The sequence below is a fragment of the Cetorhinus maximus genome, chromosome 5 (genome assembly GCF_964194155.1).
Source record: "Cetorhinus maximus chromosome 5, sCetMax3.hap1.1, whole genome shotgun sequence".
NCBI lineage: Eukaryota > Metazoa > Chordata > Chondrichthyes > Lamniformes > Cetorhinidae > Cetorhinus > Cetorhinus maximus.
Genome location: NC_135883.1, coordinates 56607055 through 56631176, shown reverse-complemented (window position 1 = coordinate 56631176; position 24122 = coordinate 56607055). Strand labels below are relative to the sequence as shown.

General features: G+C 43.3%; 1 protein-coding gene across 4 annotated transcripts in view; it reads left to right on the top strand.

Annotated features, from left to right (window-relative positions):
- Window positions 1-2656: 2656 nt before the first annotated feature.
- Window positions 2657-24122, top strand: part of LOC144680656 (testis development-related protein) — a 96289-nt gene continuing 74823 nt past the window's right edge. For 2 of the 4 annotated variants that reach the window (XM_078541883.1, XM_078541884.1), the window contains exon 1: window positions 2657-2767. In XM_078541883.1, coding sequence (XP_078398009.1) covers window positions 2709-2767 — 59 coding nt within the window. In that variant the 5' untranslated portion in view covers window positions 2657-2708. The remainder of the gene's footprint in view (window positions 2768-24122) is intronic. The other 2 variants (XM_078541885.1, XM_078541882.1) reach the window with 1 other exon arrangement.

Here is a 24122-nt window from a genome sequence, read left to right as displayed (position 1 = left end):
AATTTAGTTTAAATCCACCCCAACAGCATTAGCAAACCTCCCCGTGAGGATGTTGGTCCCGTTCCTGTTCAGATGTAAACCGTCCAACTCGTACAGGTGCCACCTCCCCCAGAAACAGTCCCAATGCCTCAGGAATCTAAAGCCCTCTCTCCTGCACCATCTCTCCAGCCACACATTCATCTGCTCTATCCTTCTTATCCTATACTCACTACTGCGTGGCACCGAGAGTAATCCGGAGATTACTACCTTAAAGTCCTGCTTTTCAATTTCCTATCTAGCTCCCTGAAGTCTGCTTTCTTTTTTCATTCGTTCATGGGATGTGGGCATCGTTGGCTCAGCCAGCATTTATTGCCCATCTCCAATTGCCCTTGTTCAGAGGGCATTTAAGAGTCAACCACATTGCTGTGGGTCTGGAGTCACATGTAGGCCAGACCAGGTAAGGACGTCAGATTTCCTTGCCTAACTGACATTAGTGAACCAGATGGGTTTTTATGACAATTGGCAATGGTTTCACAGTCATCATTAGACTTTAAATTCCAGGGTTTTATTGGATTCAAATTCCACTATTTGCTGTAGTGGGATTCAAACCCAGGTCCTCAGTTTATTGCCCCTGGGTTTCCAGATTACCGGTCTAGTGATAATACCACTACACCACCACCTCCTCCAACATGCAGGGCTTCATTTCTCTTTCTTCCTATGTCATTGGTCCCAACATGGACCCTAATCTCTGGCTGTTCACCCTCCCCCTTCAGAATGCCCTGCAGCCGTTCCAGGACATCCTTGACCCTGGCACCCAGGAGGCAACATACCATCCTGGAGTCACACCTACAGCCACAGAAGTACCTGTCTACTCCTCTTACTAACGAATCCCCTAACACTATTGACCTTCCATACTTCGTTCTCCCCCCATAGCAGCTGGACCATCCACAGTGCCAAGGCCTTGGCTCTCAGTCTCCACAGAGTAGCCATCACTCACCATTTTCCAAGGCTGAAAAATGATTTGCGAGTGAGATGCACTCGAGGGAGTCCCTCACTAACTGCCTGGTCCCATTCTTCTGTCTGGCGGTCACCCATTCCCTCTTTGCTTGCATTTCCTTAAGCTGCAGGGTGACCACATCCTGAAACGTGCTATCCGCGAATCTCTCAGCGTCGTGAATGCAATGTAGTGCCCCCAGCTGCCGCTCATGTTCCAAAAACCCGGAGCTCGAGTTGCTCCAGTTGGAGGCACCTCCTGTACACATGGTCATCCAGACCACCAGGAGCATCTAGGATTTCCCACATAACATAGGATGTGCAAATCACGGCACTGAGATCCCTAGACATAACTTAACCAGTGCTTTTATTTTACCTTGACTCCTACTTTGAGTATAGACTAGATGCTAGATCCTCTAAATGCACTAGATCCTCTAGGTGCTGCTGACTGCCTGTCCCAGGGTCCTCCTATCGCACTCTCCTCTAGGTGCTGCTGACTGCCTGACCCAGGGTCCTCCTCCTGTACTCTGGCAGGGGTGGGGGGGGGAGAAGAAACTTTGCCTGTAACCATAGAGGTAAATAGTTGATCATCCTGTGCTGTCACTCTCACAGCATTCTAGCACACTGCACATGAGCATACACAGATCTGGTCTGCAGCTAGTTTTTTAACCCATTTCCTTGTGTATTCCTGGAAGGGAAAAAACAAACATGTATTTTGCCCAGAGTCCATTTTCTTTCAACTCAGACTATTTCCACATTCCAAGATATAACTCAACAGGAGATGGGTTTTGGATGTCTGCTGAGATGTGGCAATCAGTCTCCACTGTCTCTGCAATCTCAGGAGATTAAAGTTCAGTCTTCTGCATTTCATCTCTTCCTTTCAAATGTCTCTGTCTGAAGTAGGCCTTGACACCTTTTTAGGTGTGACATTCCATGTTCTTTCTGGACTAATCGATCAAGTATAGTTCACATAGGAATTTTCCAGAAAGTGGTTACTTTACATTCTCAGCCATCTTTTGCTCAGTGTCTTTGCTTGTATGTCTTTTTAAAAAACACATATCTTCCTTAAAAAGTTCAATATGCCCGGAAGGAATTCGGGGCTGTAATTCACTGTCATGACAATACATTTTCATATAGTTAAGTTCAGGCATTTTCCCAGCCTAGTGGATTTGGAACTGTTCTGTCAACTTTATGGAGCCATTAAGAATAGACAAAAGGACGCCGCTGCCTAAAGCAGAGCTGTGATGATTTGAGCAGTGCCATCTTTGGTCCTGGCCATTGCCAACTCTGTCACTTGCAATGACGTCAGAGTAACGCAGTTGAACTGCGCTTGCACAGCATCGGCAGCAAACATGGCCCCAGGAAATACTTTTCCACACACAAGGCAGTAGAAATCTGAAACCCTCTGCCTCAAAAAGCTGTAAACCCTGGGCTAATTGAAACTTTCAAGACTGAAATAGATAGATTTTACATCAGGTAACAGTATCAATGGATATGAAACAAAGGTAGGTAAACGGAATTGAGATGTGGATGGCCCATGATCTAATTGAATGGTAGAACAGGCTCAAGGGGCTGAATGGCTTATCCCATTACCGATGTTGCCATGAGACAGGACACAATTAAACCTGTAAAGTAGAAATTGTTAATTGTTATTAGAACTAAACACATGTTTTTATTCCACCAGGCTATCGATCTTGGAATATGTGTAAAATTCCAGCAGATACAGAGTCTACAAAATGCGATTACAGATCATTTGCATATCTTTCGCATTGCAGAGTTCCATCAAAGTGGAAAGGTAGTAGATTGGCATCTCAGTCACATTTATGAAATCTGTATAAAGTTAGATTAACTTGCATTTTGCCAGGCTGGTCAGCCTACATTGTAATTGCAAGGAGGGTCACAATCAATGGATGCACAAGTAAACCACAAAGACCCTGTGAAACCCAGCCCTTTAGACACATCATTGGAATGACCGTGATGACATGAACTTGTGGTAGTTACCCACTAATTCCATGTTAAAAATGACTGAAAAAGTTTGAACTCGTACGTCCATGAGTAAGTGTGCTTTCAATGGCTAAGTGATAATTATTACTGTAAAACTTCTTTGGCCCAATTAAACCACAAAGGCAGGCATGGTATATGAATCCATAGATAAGGTACAATAATTTTAAATTCCTGCCTCTTTGTTTCTAATTAACCTGTAACCTGACCAATAAATAAGGGACTCAGAGAACTTTATCAAATTTTAGGGAATTGTTAATTTTATCAAGTCATTACAGAGCCAACATAAAGAAATGCAAGAGTCAGACAGAACATTCATAATAAGTGCACTTGAATTATGAAAAACAGGTAGTGCTGCAGGAATACACTATGGTCCAGATTTTGGTCTCAGTGTCAAAAGAGCAGGATTCGCTATTCCCCTTCCTGACAGCCTTCCCCAGACATTTCACTGACCCATAGCAGAGGTTTCTTCTAATCAGTCATTCTTTCCAGCCTGGCACACTCTACAGGGGATATGTGACATATGTGAGTACTACAAGCAACAATGAGACTCTGCAAACAATCAGATTGAAGAATTCTCACTGAAACATGCAGATTTAAAACCAGGAAATATACAGGAGGAATCATAAATTAGATTTAAATGTTGTACAGAAAGTGAAATATAGATGGGATTAAGGGAGATTAAAGAAACAGAAAAATAATTTCAAAAAAATCATTACAATTTTTAAAACAATCATCAGAACTAATTTTCTGCTGAGGTGAATGAGACTCCACAATTGTAAAAGTAATTTTTCAGAGCCAAAGAAATTTTTCAGCAACAATTATCACCTAGTCATTGAAAACACTCTTATTCCAGAATGTATGAGTGCTAACCTTTTCAGTCATTTTTAACATGGAATTAGCGGGTAACTACCACAAGTCCATGTCATCGCATTCATTCCAGAGATGAGTCTAAGGGGCTAGGTTTCATGGGGTGGGGTGGGGGGGGGGAGCGGTGGACTGCTCACACTATCCCCCAACCCCCCCCCCCACATTAAGGACAATCGGTCCAGAATGGACCAACTTTTTAAAAATCTGTCCTCCATTCTCTCCAGCGATAACATGCTGGGGGCAGACTAACCAGGCTGAGAGTTGGACTTCCACCCCTTAGTGGACAGGAAGTCCCAGCCTCGAGAGCTGTCAGCCGATCTGATTTGCTGACAGCTCCAGCTGTCCCAGCAGTGTCAGTAGTGAGTGCTTCTAGGACTGCAAAGAGGCCCTGGACAGAAAAACATGGCAACAGGAGACAGCTAAGTCCTGGATTTTAGGGCAGGGAGGGATTGGAGAGCCAAAGCAGGGGGAAGAAGGGGGTGGGGGGCTGGGTTTTGGAGGGCAAGCATGGAGAAACAAAGGGCGTTGACATCTTGAGGGGTTGTCTCCGTTGCACACAGGGCCGCATGTAATTGATGAGCCCCCACTTACTTCCTGCCTTTTTAAAGAAGCCAGTTGAGAAATGGTGTTTACATCCTGGCCTGCCTGCCACTGGCAGTGATTGAGGCCCTTAATTGCCATTTGATAGGCCTAAGGGTGGGTGGCCTAGTGGGGAACAGGTTGGGAGTGGGCTGGAAGGAAATGGACTGGACATGCAACTTAATTTACATGCCCCCTTGCTGAAAACACGCCCAGTGAGTGGCTGTAAAATCCAGCCCAATCAGGCTGCAACCATGCATCTTGTGGAGGAGCAGGGTAGCTCTGACAACAACTTCTGGATTTGCGGGTTCAACATGCACAAATGCACGAGTGCTGATAGCCTCACCATTATTCTCATCACAAATCCTAGACCTTTGTCCTTCTAATCTGGTAGTACATTGCATTAGGGGGCATATGTGACTTAATGATTTGCAAACCAGGAAGGTCTTGTGACTCAATAGATAGCACCCCTCCCTCTGAGCCAGAAGATCCAGGTTTATGCCCCACTCCAGGGGCGGAATTTTACGGCAGCGGGATTTTAGGTTCCCGCTGAAGTCAATGGAGTTTAGAATGGCTTGCTGCATTTAATGGCCCTGTCCTCACTGAGACGGGGCTGTAAAATTCAGGCCCAGAACTTCTGGGCCAGGGAAGGAGCATTCAGGCTGCTGTTCAACAGGTTGGTTATCAGCCCGCTAATCCTGCCAACACTTCTCCACTATTCCCAAAGGGGAAAAAGTGTTTGTGAAGATAGAAAACAAACAGATATTTGCAAGACCACTCATGTGGTCAATAATTTTCTTTTATTGATTTTTGATGAAAAACATTTCCGGGACAGAAAACATTTATTACTTAATGTCATGCAACAATATTGAACTACATGCACATTCATTCAAGTGATATAATTTGATATCATTTTTGAGCCTGATCTAGTGAATTATATGCTAATTAAATCATCAGGAAGGCAATGATTATATTCGAATTATATGCAGAATCTTAGCATTTAGGTGAGGCTGCAGACCACTCCAACCATGCTCCAGAGCTCTCTACATGCTACACCTGATGGATCCTAATTTGTAGTCCAAACATATTCATTGGGCACGATTTTTCAGTCGCTGTACTGGGGCAGGCCCGACACGCCGACGCGTAAAATGACGTGCGATGATGTTGGGCGTGCATCCTGATGTCATCGCACTGAGTAGCAATGTTTCATTTGGCGGGCGCGCGCCAGAGTAGGCTGCGCACCCGCCAAAATGTAAACAGCCTATTAAGGCCATTAAGGATCTAATTAAGGTCATTGTTTAGACTGCCCGTCCAACCATAAGGCTGGCGGGCAGGCGAAAAAGCCAAGTGGCCTTTGCGTTTTTTAGGAAGCCTCATCCATGAGCGGGATGAGGTTTCCTAAAGCTTTTATTAAATAAATTTTAAAATTTTGTTAAAAATAAAAACATGTCCCACCTCATGTGACACAGTCACATGAGGGGACATATTTAAATAAATTTATAAACCTTTTATTTAATACTTTCAGAAGCCCTTCAATCTCCCTGAGGCAGCTCTGTGCCTCAGGGAGATTGAAACGCTCTTTCGCGGGCATGTGCGCAAGAGTGCTGGCCCTGACTCTCCATCCTCCCCCTGCCCGTACAGGTAGTGCGTTACCACTCACATGTTACGCTGGGCGGGCCAAGTAAAAATGCTGGCGCAGAGCCGATCGAGGGTGGCGATTGGCTCCGCGACCGCCCCCACTGAGCCCGCCCACCAACTGAAAAATTCTGCCCATTGGATATTGCACTACACACTGGCCATGAGTGACAAATTACCTGTTGAATAGTTTCCTTTTTGCTAATGACTCTCCATCTGTCTCTTGTTACAATTCCCATAGAGATTGATAACTTCTTAAAAAAGAAATTTGGACTTCCAGTTAATAGCTGAAAGAAAGACACATCAAGATTTCACATGTTAAAACATTTACTACAACACATGACTGAAAGCAGTATTGATTAAACACTATTTTCTTTTTGTAGGCAACTTATACTTTAAACTACAGAGATGAAGATTCCCCTTTTATACTTCTCAGATATCACCCTCTCCACGGAATTACAGTCCTTACAGCAAACAATCCACAGTTGCACCCAGCTTCCAATGGGTTCCCGTATTCCTGCTTTGCTGAGTAGTAACTTCGATTGGCTGTCTTAAGGGGCTTTCCTCAGTTTTTCTAAAGTTTCTTAAATCCACCACCAGCAGTAAAGCCAGTTCTGATGATTCTTCATCTCCCTGGCCATGCCAGGACAAATCTCCTGGAATCTGTAGAAGGCTGCAGGATATGTCTCTTCACGTAGAGACTGTCTCCATCTTGCATCTGGCCGTGGTGGCTCACAAAATCAAGCGGCTGCTTCTCTCTGATGACCACACAGAACTGCTGCCTGTCTGCGATATTCATTGATTTTGTAGGGAAGTCTGTATGTAACCTGATCACAAAAATGGCTTCCTCTGCCCTTTTCCCCATGGCAATGTGAAACACATTAATCTTGTATCTAGTTAGAAATGCTGATTAGCTATTTTTGACCCCAACTCCCTTTCATCTTAGAAGTGAAGGGACAGTTTACCGCACAACCGTTCACAACCCATTTAAGGATTTTTGGATCTACTCATCGTAAACTCAAACACCACTGCCATTGTCTCCAAGCATATGTACCTTGCACCTTCTTTTCAGTAAAACACTAAGCCTTCCTTTGATTTCTAACAATTAAACCACCCAGGCTTACTGTCAGGCTGACTGCAGATCAGGTCACATGATCCCAAACAAAAACTTGGAAAAACTCAGCAGGTCTAACAGCATCTGTGGACAGAAAAAAACAGAGTTAATGTTTAGAGCCTGAAGTCATAAGGACTCGAAACATTAACTCTTTTTTTCTCTCCACAGATCCTGTTAGACCTGCTGAGTTTTTCCAGCATTTTCAGTTTTTGTTTCAGATTTCTAGCATCCGCAGTATTTTGCTTTTATCTTAGGTCACATGACCCTCTACATTTGCCAAAAAATTTAAAGCTACAGTCCCAAAATATAACAACCTTATAAACCACATAACTGTAAGACCCTTATTCTCTCACCTGCCCCCTCTCTTTCTGTACCTTCTCCACTTCGGAAGCTGGCAACCAATGCGCTTCACACTTTCGATCTACATGCAGTGAATTATATCAGCATTTGATGTTATACCTGCCCATTCCATCACCTCGCTTGGTCAGATTTTTCTGCACCTTCCTCTTGATCTAGTTCAATCAATTGATCTAGGCAGACAGAAAAGCAACAAATTTCTTCCTCCGTCCAGAATAATGTGTTCAATTAATGTCACTTTCATAATCATTTTTATTTTCTTACTCTAGATGGAAACTGTTGTCATTGCTCATACATTTCACCTAGTGTTTAGCATACGTCCATAGCACTATGAATCAAACACTCCACTATTTTCCTACTTAGTCATTCAAGTTTCATTTTTCATTCTGTGCAATTACAATAACCTCACATAAAATTTACACATTCTACATAGCTGCCAGTTTCAGTTTGCAGTTGCACAAAGGCTCCTTCATTTTTTTCACAGCTCCTTTCAAATTTTAATACCTTTATTACTTCAATCATCTGATGTTATTAGACTACCTTTATAAATAATGAAACTACATCCTCAGTAGTAGAGAAAAGAGAATAGGAAAATAGGAAAATTTAACAAAATCTGCTAGTTTAAATAATGATGACATTCTTTAGACTATGTAATGCGATAGCAGAATAGTTTATGAAACATTTAATTGTTAAGGTACTTGGCAATGGGGTCTGAGAAACACTCTGCCACATTCATGCTTGGTGACAGCTCTGCACCAATCCTTGTAGCCCAGCAGAGAACAATTAAACCATACCCTCACTGACCAGACTAAAGCAATGCTTTAGATGTTTATATTAGTTGGAAAGCCTTATGATCTACTGTTAAAATATATCAATTAAGATGAACAATATTATCAAGGACAGTTGCCTAACCTTGGACTTGGCAATGGAGCAATTAGTTTTAAGTCATGGAGATCAGATGAGGGTCTCATTGTTCAGTTCTTCCAGTGAGCTCTGCAATTGGCCACTATTACTTCCTATTGACTCTGCTAAATACTTACCTGCTTATGTTTTTCTAAATGTGAGATGGACAGTGGAATATATTAAAAGTGAATTTGTTTTGAAACATAGTTTATCTTGAAGATATACTCTATGAGCCACCAATGTCTCTGTATGCCTTGTACATTGCATTATTTGTCCTTAACCCGAAAGGATAAAACTGGATCGATAACTGCATGGGATACTACTTATATCTGTGGCTAACGATGATATACCAGCATCCATTCCAAGAGCTTCCTTTCCTGAAGACTTTGGGCACATTGCTGTCAGTGGCAGCCCCTTGAGTTATTCATGTTAAGCTCCACAGAACTAGTCTGAAACTAATATGAACTCCAGCCAGATGTTCTTGTGCTTCTTCATACATGCCACTGATGGAGATTATCGTCTCATGCTGCCCTCTATCCTATTGAGGCACAGAACACAAATTCGCAAAGATAGTTAAAGATGAGGGAAGCTATTCAACTCATCTAGCAACATCCCCTCCTTGGAAATGTATGGTTTTTTCATCACAGGATACCGAAAGTCCATTCCAGGTGTTAAATACGCTTTACATTAAGACGTGTTTCTTGACATCAGATTTGAATTTATCATCGAAAAAGAATGAACTTTCATTTCTATAGCTCCTTTCACATTCTCATGACATAACAAAGCACTTCGCACCTGATTACTTCTTACTGAAGTGTGGTCAGTATTGTAATTCAGAATCCAGTTTGTGGACAGCAAATTCCTACAACCAACAAATGAGATATTTGATCAGATGATCTGGATGAGGAGTGAACATTCATCAGGATATCAGGAGAAATCTCTACTCTTCCTTGAATTGCATCATGGGACCTATTACATCCACCTGAAAAAGCTGATGGAACCATGGCTTATTGACACCTTCAACAGAGCATCATTCTATCTATCCTGCACCGAAGGGTCAACCATGACCATGTGTTCAAATCTTGGAGTTAGGCAAAATCCGCAAAACCTTGAAACCACTATCCCTGCGTAAGTAAACATTTTGAAATTGGCAGCTGAGATCAGACAGCCTCTCCTGTCAATCAAGCAATGCCTTCTCTGCGGTGCAGGTGTTTCAACAAGCGTAATGGATATCTGGGCTCCCAGCCAAGCCTCATTATATATGCTTGGCTGAGAGCCCGGACAATCGTGCCCATTAACCCAATGTACACTGTATAATGGAAGTGCCATAGCTTGGCACTGGGGGTATGAGGGTGTCAAGGTTGGTGTGTGGAAGGGCAGAGCTTAGCATATGGAGCATGAGGGGCCAAAGGGGTGGGTGGGGGTATGAGGTGGTATGGATGGGGCATGGGGAGTGGTTGGAGGGTGAGGGGGTGAATGGTGCGGGATGGAGTTCCTTTGTGTTTTTCTTTTAACTGGAACGAAGTCCCACTGAACCAAGATGGGTCTTTTATACAGCTCGCTCAGCACCCAAGAGCCCCTATGGCTGCTTCCAAACTTTTTCCCGGGTTTTTTTCCCGACTTTGGCCCACACCCAATCCAGGGCAACGAGCATCCTTTTCAGGCACTTTCTCTTGAGGCAGGAAGGCTGAGTTGGGAATTTTCCCAATTCCTGCTATCTGCCTCGAGGATGAAAATTCAGGCCACTGAGAAGGAAAAATACTGCCACTGAGATAAATCACATGTTCCCACCTAGATCCCCTTGTCTGGCAACTTGTGATTTATCTCGAAATCATTCTGAGTGAACTTTTCTCTATTTCACGAAATACCTATACTTTATAATGCCTCATGGTTTGGGGAGTCTTTTTAAGGCTGAGCATAGTTAAAACTATCTGTGAGGCAATATCTTGAGTTGTATAACATTTTGTAATCTTTTGTATAAGACAAAAATGAATCATCCTTACAGCCTCTCTCTGCATTGCTGTTGGAACTTGAACCCTTGTACCTCAGTAATCAGAATGTTACCTGACCTGACTCTAAAGCACCCTTGGCAGCAGTGGGTCAATTCATTAGAAATGCTTCTGTCCAATCTATTTTACTGAGCTTGCTATTGCAGTTTTCTTTAGTGTTGCTACCTGCTCAATGGGAGACTAGAGTTCAGCCAGTTACTCTTGCAGCCCAATCATATCATCTTCCAAAGCTATGTGCGAGCACCTGCTCAAAATGGAGCATGTTATCATTGTTGAAAATTCTACACACCCTAGTGTGTAAGTCCAGACAACCCAAGAGAGACAGTGACTATAAGGACTGCTACCTTGTAACTGGGGGGAGGCCCTCATTGCTTCAAGAGTCACTTCTGCCGACAGTGATACCAATGAAACTCTTTAGGCAACTTTCAGAGTCTGCAGAAGTGGCAGTACCATATCTGCCCATTTATTTTAATACATGCAAAAGCCAGTGGACTATATGACGAGCACATGGCTTTCTGCACCCAGTATTCCAATAGGCACTCCTGGTATATGATGCTTGGTGCTACATAATTCAACTTCCCAGGAGTTACCCATATCCAAGGAACAAATCATTAGAATCTTATTGGTCCTATTGTACATTTAAGGTGCAATGCGAAAGGTATAAGATGTGGGAGAATGCTTGATAGATGAGATTTATTTTCTTCACAGGAGTTTTCTGCATAAACAATGTAATGCTCTTCGAAACTTTCTTACTAATAGAGCAGATTTAGCAGCTCTGCGGTCCCACTGGGCAGCTCTGTCCTCAGAGAGTCTGAGTCAGAGAATTGGGACTATTTAGTTGTAGCCCTATCCCGGACCTACACTTCCTGCAAGAATAGTTTCCATTCTGGGAGAGTGGAGTCATGGAATCAGCCTAATTGTTTCTAGTTAGGAATTAGTTTACTGACATAATTTCACTGGAAGTTTTATCCCTAATGGTTTAATTGGTAAATGCGCTAAGTGGTGTGATTGTAAGATATACAGACTAGAAGGATCATAGTTTGAACCTTGAGCTGTGCTGGGAAAGGTGATTTCAGCAGGGGCAGCAGTTCAGGTTCTAACAGTGACCTCGGCCACAATGGGCAATGGTATAGTCAAGGGCTATTTGGAAACGGTACAGAAGGGCTGTCTGAACTTGGGCAATTATTTCTGATCAAGCATCAGCAACTTCAGGAGGTAAAGATGAAAACTGCGGAACTAATTGTCTCTAGATTTCAGCACCTCAGACATAAAAAGGTTTCATCAGAAGAAACCCTGCAACATAAACACTAATCTCCTAGAACCTAAACTGCTTCTATAACAAACATGAACAGCCCATACCCCCAGTATTTGTGATTGTGTTGCCAGTTTTGGCTCCTGTTTATTTGCTGGTACTGGTGTTTATGGGCCTTTCCTTTCATCAGTTTCCTATTGCTGCCCCAAAACATTAAAAGGTCAGATTCAGCACAACAGAAAATAGTACATATTAATGAACCACTTACTGTAAAGAGTATTAGAAATACATTCAAGTACTGAAACTAATTCCAATTTCTTGCTGTAAACATAGCCCCAGGGGAAAGGAGAGAGAGTGGAATACAAGATGAAGGAACATGCAGAATCCATTTTTGAGGTTGCTTGATGCCATGGCTTTTAAAAAGCTTTTTTTTGCTTAATGATGTTGGAAACCCCCTGTCTTTCAGTGCTGCAAACAATATTTTTTATTTAGGGATGTAAATGTTAGCACTGCACACGAATAATCATGAAGCACTAAATTGTACTTTCTGCAAAATGGCACATTAATATGTACTATAACTGCCATTACGTAAAATGGTTAGTTGTTAAGACAAACATTTATTGGCGTCATTAGTGGTAAAGAATTATAGATTCTCACTTTAAAAATGTTTCTTTCTACCATGAGTTATTCATTACACGCCATCATTTCTAATATTTAAACTTCAAGCAGTCAAGAGTAGATATTTACTGTCCTCATGGCTTATTATACACGTGTGATGCATTGTGTTAACATTGATACTCATAGGGCAGAATCTTCTGGTCGGTGAACGGGGGTGGGTCCTGCTGCCGACACATAAAATGACACGGGGTGACGTGGGCGTGCGTCCCGACGTCACCCCACGTCATTTCGATTTTCAGGTTGGCTACATGCCGACCTGTCAACGGCCTATTAAGACCATTAAAAAACAAATTGAAACCATTAATGGGCCTGCCTGTCCAACCTTAGAGTTGGCGGGCAGGCTGGGAGCCCAGGCCGGCTTCTGAAAAAGCATGAAACCTCATCCACGGGCAGGATGAGGTTTCATGAGTGATTTAAAAATCTTGGAATATTTCAAAATAAAAATTATGGACATGTCCCAACTCATATGACAGTGTCACATGAGAGGACATGGTAGTGAAATTTTTTTCTCAGATTTGAAACTTCAAATAAACATGAGCCGATCTCCCGGAGACAACATTTAGCCTCAGGGGCATGAGTGTGCTCTTTCGCGTGCATGTGCGAAAGAGTGCGCTCCCAGCCCAGAAAATTCCCCCCACCCGCACAGGGAGCGCATAGCGCTTCCTTGGGGACGTCACGCTGGGCGGGCCTTAATTGGCCCGCCCACATAAAATGGCGGCATGCCCCCAATTGGGGGCGCCAATCGGGAACCCACCGGCCCACTCCCACACAACCCCCGCGATGGGGGGGAAAATGTTGTCCATGAGGCCTGACCAGAAGAGAATCTGTGAACTAACAGTGTGATACATGCAGTGGGTTGTAAAATCGTAACTTCTATGCATGAAAGATAAAGCATAATGTGTACTGATTCAGTGCAGATCCAATTTTCAGACATTTTGGGGAGTTTATAGAGGCTGTGGAGCTGGCAGGTGGTTGGTTGTAAATAAATAAATTAAGCTCCCATACCAATTCCTTAACCATTTAAAAGATAGCCCTATAGAGGACCCAGGATCTGACCAGTTCAGCTAGGTTTCATGAAATCAGAAAGTCTGCTTTTGATTCTGGTTAAAGAAAAGCTTGTCACAATCTTATTTCTCTCTTGTTGTGCGGTGCTCCCTGCATTAGTTGGCTTTGCTGGGTAGTCCTCCACTGTGAATCTTGAGTATTTTTTTCCTCCCATTAATATTTTACTTCATTATTCTTGGTTGCTATAGGAGAGTAAATTGAGCCAAAGAGATGAGGATGACTATTATTTTTGGGATTCTAGACACGTTGAGAAAGGGAAGAAGAATTTGCAAGAGGTACAATCAAACTTTGAGGTGTTTTTCCCACGCTCATTACAACTCCACAACTTGTAGCTGAACATGTTAGAGGAAACCTATCCCTTACCTCTGCTTCATAAGATAGACTGCTTCAGAGTTATGCTTTCTACTGCACACAGCATGGGTAGCACTTCCCCCCAGAAACTTTCCTGCTGCAGGGTTCTTTCAAATCACCCCACAAGCCTTTTAGTATATCAGTCAGAAGTGCACATGTGTGCAAATGACAACTGCCACATTCACAGTGGGCAATGCCTTCATTAATTTTAAAATGGAAAGAAGACATTAACTGGATAGGGTGCATAAATCTCACTCGGAATTAGACCTTCTGAGTTTGTGAGCAGTTATGGTTATTTGAATGTTCCTATTTAAAGTATTATTCCATCGGTAACAATGGTGACCTTAAAAAGGACAATCCAGCACAAATGCATTTTGCGCTATTAATGCCTCATAAACAGCGATTAGATGAATTGGTCTCGGTTGTGGGCAGGACACTGGGAGAACAAGGTTGATCAAGCATTCTCATAAAATTCAGGCACTCTATCTTGGAATGCCCCTCTTCTTCCAACATTACCCTAAACCATTGATTCTTTAATTTTGAAAAACTTCCCTGATTTTTTATATCTGTCAAAGTGAACATGAGCAGGCTTATTTTGCAGGCTTGTCTATATCAGCAGCTCACGGAGCAATGGATGTCAAAGTTTTCAAAATGAGTCCCTTCCTCTATTTTAAAGAGGCTCCTGGTACATGAAGAGCATGTCTAGGGAATTTTACCAGTAGTACACTTGGTTGGAGAATGGAAGATCTAGAAAGATTGTAACTTACCATGTTTCTGCTCCTTCAATTAACATGGACAATGAAGGCATCATTGTGAGTAACTTACCTCCTGACTCCCCAAAGCTTGTCCACCATCTACAAGGGACAAGTCAGGAGTGTGATGGAATACTCCCCATTTGCCTGGATGAGTGCTGCTCCCACAACACACAAGAAGCTCGACACCATCCAGGACAAAGCAGCCTGCTTGATTGGCACCCCATTCACTCCCTCCACCACTGATGCACAGTAGTAGCAGTATGCTACAAGATGCACAGCAGGAACTCACCAAGGCTCCTTAGGCAGCACCTCCCAAACCCACAACTGCTACCTCTAGAGGGACAAGGCCAGCAGATACATGGGAGCACCACCACCTGCAAGTTCTCATCCAAGCCACACACCATCCTGACTTGGAAATATATCACCGTTCCTTCAGTCGCTGGATCAAAATCCTGGAACTCCTTCCCTAACAGCACTGTGGATGTACCTACACCACATGGACTGCAGCAGTTCAAGAAAGCAGCTCACCACCACCTTCTCAAGGGCAACTAGGGATCGGCAATAAATACAGGCCTAGCCAGCGATGCCCACATCCCATGAATGAATTTAAAAAATCATGTCTGCTTTCTGGATAATGAGTATTAGCATGCATGATGTTTCTTTGGCCAGGAGACACTTGTACAATAGTTGATTACAACTCCTTCATGTTCATGTAGGCCATAGAGTTCATGTGAGACCTCATGGTCAATCTTTGACCTATTCAGTAGAACCCATTCACCTGGTGAAAGCACTGTGCTTTGTTCAGCTGTTGTTTCATTTCCAAGAAAGGTCATTAAAGTGTAGCCCCTGAGACAATGTTTGATCCCTGGTAGATATAATGTGCTCTGCAGACTAAATTCCATCGCCTGGCTTTGAAGAGTTCAATAGCATTAAGGCTTTTTTTATAGTAACCTTCCCTTCTAAGGGAAGAGCTATTGTGGTTCCAGATGTCTTTTGCAGGTTATCTTTCATTAGATAATACAACTTTGTCATAACCTGTCTTGCAAAAAGAAGTTAGTGAAGACAAAACTCCTCTGATCTGTTCCTGTATGAATGGAGGGGTGTATAAATGCAGGGTCACACTAAGTGTGATTAAAATGCCTCGGGTATTGCTGCACCTGCGTCTGCCCCTCATAAAATTGTCTCTTTGCTTCAATTATTCAGAGCAATCATGACCCTGAAAGGAATACACTACTCTTCATTCAAAACCAGCAGCAAACAACAACAGTAACGCAAACTATTAACAGGGAAAGGCAAAAAGACAAAAATGGAAGACCACCAAACAAATCCACTTAATTCATGGAGTAAAATTTAACAAAAGCGAACACACATTTTTTAATTTTCAGATCCATACCTGCCTCAAACAAAACACGGATAGAGCCTTTGAAAATTGAGGCTTTTCTTCCTTACTTTACTAAAGTGCAAAATAAAACATTAATTATTATTAATAATGAACCATTGTCTAATACCTAAGCTTTCTCAACAGATGATGATACAATTACCCTTAATCACTGTCAGTTGAATCCAATTCAACTTCTCCAAAACAAAAACAAAAATACCTGGAAAAACTCAGCAGGTCTGACAGCATCTGCGGAGAGGAACACAGTGAACGTTTCGAGTCCGTATGACTCTTCAACAGAACTAAGGAAAAATAGTAAAGAGGTGAAATATAACCCGATTTAAGGGAGGGGGGGTGGGATAGGTAGAGCTGGTTAGAGGGCCAGTGATAGGTGGAGATAACCAAAAGATGTCATAGACAAAAGGCCAAAGAGGTGTTGAAGCTGGTGATATTATCTAAGGAATGTGATAATAAAGGTACAGATAGCCCTAGTGGGGGTGGGGTTGGGGGAAGGGATCGAAATAGGCTAAAAGGTAGAGATAAAACAACGAATGGAAATACATTTAAAAATAATGGAAATAGGTGGGAAAAGAAAAATCTATATAAATTATTGGAAAAAAGGGGGATCGGAAAGTGGGTGGGGATAGAGGAGAGAGTTCATGATCTAAAATTGTTGAACTCAATATTCAGTCTGGAAGGCTGTAAAGTGCCTAGTCGGAAGATGAGGTGCAGTTCCTCCAGTTTGCATTGAGCTTCACTGGAACATTGCAGCAGGCCAAGGATGGATATGTGGGCATGAGAGCAGGGTGGAGTGTTGAAATGGCAAGCGACAGGGAGGTCTGGGTCATGCTTGCGGACGGACCAAAGGTGTTCCGCAAAGCGGTCACCCAGTCTGCGTTTGGTCTTTCCAATGTAGAGGAAACCACATTGGGAGCAGCGAATGCAGTAGACTAAATTGAGGGAAGTGCAAGTGAAATGCTGCTTCACTTGAAAGGAGTGTTTGGGCCCTTGGACGGTGAGGAGAGGGGAAGTAAAGGGGCAGGTGTTGCACCTTCTGCGGTTACATGGGAAGGTGCCGTGGGAGGGGGGTTGAGGTATAGGGGGTGATGGAGGAGTGGACCAGGGTGTCCTGGAGGGAATGATCCCTGCGGAATGCTGCCTGGGGGGGTGAAGGGAAGATGTGTTTGGTGGTGGCATCATGCTGGAGCTGGCAGAAATGGCGGAGGATGATCCTTTGAATGCAGAGGCTGGTGGGGTGATGAGTGAGGACAAGGGGGACCCTATCATGGTTCTGGGAGGGAGAGGAAGGTGTGAGGGCGGATGCGCGGGAGATGGGCCGGACACGGTTGAGGGCCCTGTCAACCACTGTGGGTGGAAAACCTCGGTTAAGGAAAAAGGAGGACATGTCAGAGGAACTGTTTTTGAAAGTGGCATCATCAGAACAGATATGACGGAGGCGAAGAAACTGAGAGAATGGGATGGACTCTTTACAGGAAGCGGGGTGTGAGGAGCTGTAGTCTAGGTAGCTGTGGGAGTTGGTAGGCTTGTAATGAATATTGGTGGACAGTCTATCACCAGAAATTGAGACAGAGAGGTCAAGGAAGGGAAGGGAAGTATCAGCGATGGACCATGTGAAAATGATGGAGGAGTGGAAATTGGAAGCAAAATTAATAAATTTTTCCAGGTCCAGACGAGAGCATGAAGCCGCACCGAAGCAATCATCGATGTACCGGAGAAAGACTTGTGGGAAGGGGCTGGAGTAGGACTGGAACAAGGAATGTTCCACATACCCCATAAAGAGACAGGCATAACTGGGGCCCATGTGGGTACCCATAGCCACACCTTTTATTTGGAGGAAGTGAGAGGTGTTTAAGGAGAAATTGTTCAGTGTGAGAACAAGTTCATCCAGACGGAGGAGAGTAGTGGTGAATGGGGGTTGTTCGGGCCTCTGTTCGAGGAAGAAACGGAGAGCCATCAGACCATCCTGGTGGGGGATGGAGGTGTAGAGGGATTGGACGTCCATGGTGAAGAGGAGGCGGTTGGGGCCAGGGAACTGGAAATTGTTGATATGATGTAGGGTGTCAGAGGAATCCCGGATGTAAGTGGGAAGGGACTGGACAAGGGGAGAGAGAATGGAGTCAAGATAGCAAGAAATGAGTTCCGTGGGGCAGGAAAAGGCTGACACGATCGGTCTGCTGGGACAGTCCTGTTTGTGGATTTTGGGTAGGAGGTAGAAGCGGGCCGTCCAAGGTTGGGAGACTATGAGGTTGGAAGCTGTGGAAGGAAGATCTCCAGAGGAGATGAGGTCAGTTACAGTCCTGGAAATAATGGCTTGATGTTCAGTGGTGGGGTCATGGTCCAGGGAAAGGTAGGAGGAAGTATCTGCGAGTTAACGCTCAGCCTCTGCGAGGTAGAGGTCAATGCACCAGACAACAGCAGCACCACCCTTGTCAGCAGGTTTGATGACAATGTCAGGGTTGGACCTGAGAGAACGGAGTGTAGCAAGTTCAGAGAGAGACAGGTTAGAGTGGGTGAGAGGAGCAGAGAAATTGAGACGACTGATGTCACACTGACAGTTCTCAATGAAAAGATCAAGAGAAGGTAAGAATCCAGAGGGAGGGGTCCAGGTGGAGGGAGACTATTGGAGGCGGGTAAAAGGATCCATTGAACGGGAAGAGGACTCCTGCCCAAAGAAGTGAGCACGGAGACGAAGGCGGCGGAAGAAGGGTTCAGCATCGTGCCGAGCCCGAAATTTATTGAGATGAGGGCGCAAGGGCATGAAACTAAGTCCTTTGCTGAGCACTGAACGTTCAGCATCGGAAAGGGGAAGGTCGGGGGTATGGTGAATACACGGCCGAGGCTGGGATTGGAAGACCGGATGGGGACAGAGGGACAGGCAGGGGTGAAGGGTCCTGGATGGGCATTAGTGTCGATGAGTTGTTGGAGCTTGCATTCCTTTGCACCTGAAAGAAAGAGACAATTAATTTTGCTTCCAATTTCCACCCCTCCATCATTTTCACATGGTCCATCTCTGACACTTCCCTTCCCTTCCTTGACCTCTATGTCTCAATTTCTGGTGATAGGCTGTCCACCAATATTCATTACAAGCCTACTGATTCCCACAGCTACCTCGGGTACAGCTCCTGACACCCCGCTTCCTGTAAGGACTCCATCTCATTCTCTCAGTTTCTTCGCCTCCGTCGCATCTGTTCTGATGATGCCACTTTCAAAAACAGTTCCTTTGACATGTCTTCCTTCTTCCTTAACCAAGGTTTTCCACCCACGGTGGTTGACAGGCCCTCAACCGTGTCCGGCCCATCTCCCGCGCATCCGCCCTCACACCTTCCTCTCCCTCCCAGAACCATGATAGGGTCCCCCTTGTCCTCACTTATCACCCCACCAGCCTCCGCATTCAAAGGATCATCCTCCGCCATTTCTGCCAACTCCAGCATGATGCCACCACCAAACACATCTTCCCTTCACCGCCTCCAACTGCATTTTGCAGGGATTGTTCCATCCAGGACACCCTGATCCACTCCTCCATCAACCCCTGTGCCTCAACCCCCTCCCACAGCACCTTCCCATGTAACCGCAGAAGGTGCAACACCTGCCCCTTTACTTCCCCCCTCCTCACCGTCCAAGGGCCCAAACACTCCTTTCAAGTGAAGCAGCATTTCACTTGCTGTTCCCTCAATTTAGTCTACTATATTCGCTGCTCCCAATGCGGTTTCCTCTACATTGGAGAGACCAAACACAGACTGGACGACCGCTCTGCAGAACACCTTCGGTCTGTCCGCAAGCATGACCCAGACCTCCCTGTCGCTTGCTATTTCAACACACCACTCTGCTCTCATGACCACATGTCCATCCTTAGCCTGCTGCAGTGTTCCAGTGAAGCTCAACGCAAACTGGAGGAACAGCACCTCATCTTCTGACTAGGCACTTTACAGCCTTCCGGACTGAATATTGAGTTCAACAATTTTAGATCATGAACTCTCTCTTCCATCCCCACGCCCTTTCCGATCCCCCTTTTTTCCAATAATTTATATAGATTTTTCTTTTCCCACCTATTTCCATTATTGTTAAATATATTTCCATCCATTGTTTTATCTCTGCCTTTTAGTCTATTTCGATCCCTTCTCCCCACCCCACCCCACCCCCACTAGGGCTATCTGTACTTTTATTATCACATTCCTTAGATAATATCACCAGCTTCAACACCTCTTTGGCCTTTTGTCTATGACATCTTTTGGTTTCTCCACTGGCCCTCTATCCAGCTCTACTTGTCCCACCCACCCCCTCCCCTCCCTCCCCTTAAACCAGCTTATATTTCACCTCTTTTCTATTTTTCCTTAGTTCTGTTGAAGAGTCATACGGACTCGAAACGTTCACTGTGTTCCTCTCCGCAGATGCTGTCAGACCTGCTGAGTTTTTCCAGGTATTTTTGTTTTTGTTTTGGATTTCCAGTGTCCGCAGTTTTTTGCTTTCAACTTCTCCAGTAACTTCTTCAGGAATCTGTTCCACATGTCTAATATTCTGTGAGTGGCAAAACGTCTTTTCATCCTTAACTTTGCTGAGACTTGTGAAATGTGTTTCCACATTTTGACTATCATGCTTGCTTAAACTTTACATTTCATTGTGTTCTGTTGATGTTCCAGTAACAAGAAACACTTTTGGTTAACAAGTTAACAGGTTTTCTTGCTTGCCTATTCTGAATTAAGTGATTGCACTTCAGTTGGTGATACAGCATTACAAGTGGCCTTAGCACCCTGTTGTCAGGAGGGTTAAAATCAACCAATTGTTCCTGTTCCTAATTGCCATCAGTGACCTCTACCATGAGATACATGTGCAAATGTTGGAAGAGACTGGATCACCTCAGCTGCAATCACTTTCTATTGTGTTGTGATTAGGAGCAGAAAAAGCCCTGCCTGATTTTATTTTGCAAGTTCCGGGAGTGAATCATGTGAAGTTCACAAAGATCTATTTTCATATGTAAGGCAACGTCATATCCCCATTGTTATTCAGCACTGACAGTTTCCTCACCTGTACGATTAGCTCATGTTGACACAGTATCAGCCTTTTTTTTTTGCAAAAAGAAAATAGAAACAAGATAAAAGTATCTCACAGAAAATAATGGTTAACTGGGAGAGTCCTTTGTTAGTTTGTTGATTGCACCTGCATTCACCTCAAAGCTATGTATGCAGGTGCTGGGTCCCAAAAAAAAAGTCACTCTTACACACCATCATTTTCTTATATCGTACATCATTCTAATTTGCCCATTTATAAAACCATAGTGCATGAACTTCTTTATTACAAAACTAGCCTGTATAAACTAAAAAATACTTTTTCTAAGTTCTGTGTGCACTATTTGGTGCTTTAAAGGCTTAAAACTAATCTGCAAGGGAAAGAAATCTTGTACACAAATGGTTCATTGTATTCTCCCCAGGACAACAGCTTATTTCAGTGTGTGATGAAAGAAAATACATAAGTGGCAAAGCACAAAACTTTTTTGGTTTTAATAGTTGCATCTAAGATGTCAATATAGTACAGTGATCCTTATTCTAGGCTTTAATTAAAATGGAGGAAAATATGACAGTTAAGATGTGGCTTGATCAGCATTAGAAAACAGATGGGTGATCGCTCCATTAAAATGTAAGACAAATTCCACGATCAGCTCAGTGTGTCATGAAACTAAGCAATGCCATTACATCAAGCACAGCTGAAGTGCTAAAGCTTTAATGTAATCAGATAAATTAGGAAATATTTGCAAAGCTTAATGAATGAAATATACTGCAAACATGGAAGATGTTTATTTTCTCTTGCAATGTGACTTCCTTTTCTTCGTTCCTACAGGCCAGGATTCAAGCTGGGGTATAACTTGATTAGCACCAGAAGCCCTCCAGCATCATGACAGGCTATTTGCCTGTGGAAGACATCACAGCCATGTCTTCACTTGATATCCATTGCTGCTCATCTTTCCACCAGATCAGCTGACAGCAATCAGAAGCAGGAGCTCCAGCTCATTTCCCACCATCCTCCCCTAACCAAAGATGCTGAGGCTAGTTGCAGTACTTCACAGAAACCTTGGTTAAGATTAGCTAAATTAGCACAGGTCGTGATGGAAGCTCTCAGATGTAACTGTTTAATGGAAAGATTCAATTATCTGAATTTTCTAGTACAAGTCGGTGCCATTGTAAGTCAGAGTTCACTGGTGGCTGGGTGTATTGGTGTCAGTTTGATATGGGAGAGAGGTATCACTAACACTAATTATTTATTCATTTTTATTCTATACAGTGATAGTGACTTTTCATAATGATTATGGAATAAAATGTGTAGGAAGTCAAAAAGAAAAATCCAGTCTCCATCCAACTTCAACTCTTTTGAAAGCACCCCAAAGTTCTGGCAGAAAGAGCCAATGGTTGGCCATGTAAAATATTCTTTCAAAGGTATATTTGGGACATTCGAGTAATTGTAACCATGGCTACTAGAGCTACAGTACTTAACTGCTGCTGTATAAAGTGAATATTATGGCATCTTTATTACTGTCAGAATAGATCTCGAGATATCATCATTTCCAAAGCACCAGTGACATAAAAATATTGAATCAGTAGCCAGCAGCAGACCATGGGGGACAAGCTTTAATCTCCCACCAAAAACAACACTTGTTGCACCAGAAGAAGTGGAACGAATCAATTGTGAAAGCTAAACTGGAAATTTTCTTCATCATATTACCAAAGAGGTAATCCAACGTTGATTGATCTGTCAGTGCAATAGATCATTCAAGTGGTTTTAGAACTAAAGCTTGGCCATTAAATTGGCCATTTTAGCTTTGAAAAACACCAACCAGTTCGAATGTACTAACTTAGGTTTTTGTCAACTGCATGAGTATTCACCCTGACAATCTTTTTCAAGGTCAGCTTGACTTGACTGCCCTGGGCATGTTCCAGGCATTAGAAATGCCTATCATTGGAAGTTTGCCCTGCAATAGCAGAGCAAAGCCAAGTACCAGTGGAAAAGCTGCAAACGTACCAGTTTAAAAAAAATAATAATAAAATACCATGGTAGAAAGCGAGATTTGCTAACTCTGCAATGAACTGTAATCTTTAATGAAGTGTTTTAATATATTAATCGTCTTTTGTAAACCGTCACATTGCTAGTTGCTAGTAACGTGCTTATGGTCCTTCTGCAGCACTACTATGGTGACAGTAATGGAAAATGTGATATTTTGACCTCCTTCCACTCGTCATTACATTCAGTAACAAATCAGAGAAATTTGACGTGCATCATCAGTGTGTGGGTGGATCTTCTGTCTACCACCTCCCTCCCCCACAATCTGCTTGTAATTAGGTGAATGGAAAATTCTTCCTTAGGACTTTGCTCATGGAAAATGTCAGATAGATATGTCCCTGTAAGTGGTCCAGGACAGCATGAAGTCACTATTTTGCATTGACTGACAGAGGGCCCCAAAGAAAGCAGTAACAGAGAAATAAAAGCAGGTTGCCAGACTAGTGAATGCCAATGCTAGTATTCAGCACTACTCAAAGCATAAAAAATATGAATGACCAGATCAGATCAAGCAAGGTAAGAGAAGCTAATCATATGCTACAAGAATTTAGTATACTAAACAGACCTTTTGCTCAAGGTGCTGTAATGCTGAGAGAGCTTACCATTAACATCTATTGCATCCTTTATATCTGCAGCATACATGGTATTCCTTCACTTACATCCAATCACAATAAAAGCCTTACAATGACTGCTACTACTGGTTGCACTAAGCTGTCAGATACCTAGGTTTAACTGCATTTTAAGGTTACTGAAGTTCATTTGGTCCATGTGCATTTCCTTTTCTAGAGTAAGACATAACAACCAGGAGAAATAAGTAAGAGTGAAACTGAAGAGTTAAACCTCCACCATCTCACTGCTTAGGGGAAGGAAGAATTGGCGCTCCCAGGGAGAGGAGGCAATACAGGCGGAGGCAATTGGGAGAAAAGGCAAAGGTTTGGGGATGGAGAAATGGGATGGCAGGTGCCATCTGCAGATTTGTGATGAACCACTTTTCTTTTAAAAACAGTAATGTGCTTCTCTTCATTCTCATGCTTTTACCCCCACAATTCCTGGAAGCAAAATACATCATGAAACGATCATGTCCCTTCTTTTACTGAGAGCGGTAGGTTAACTCTGCACCTCAAAACCCCCCTACAAT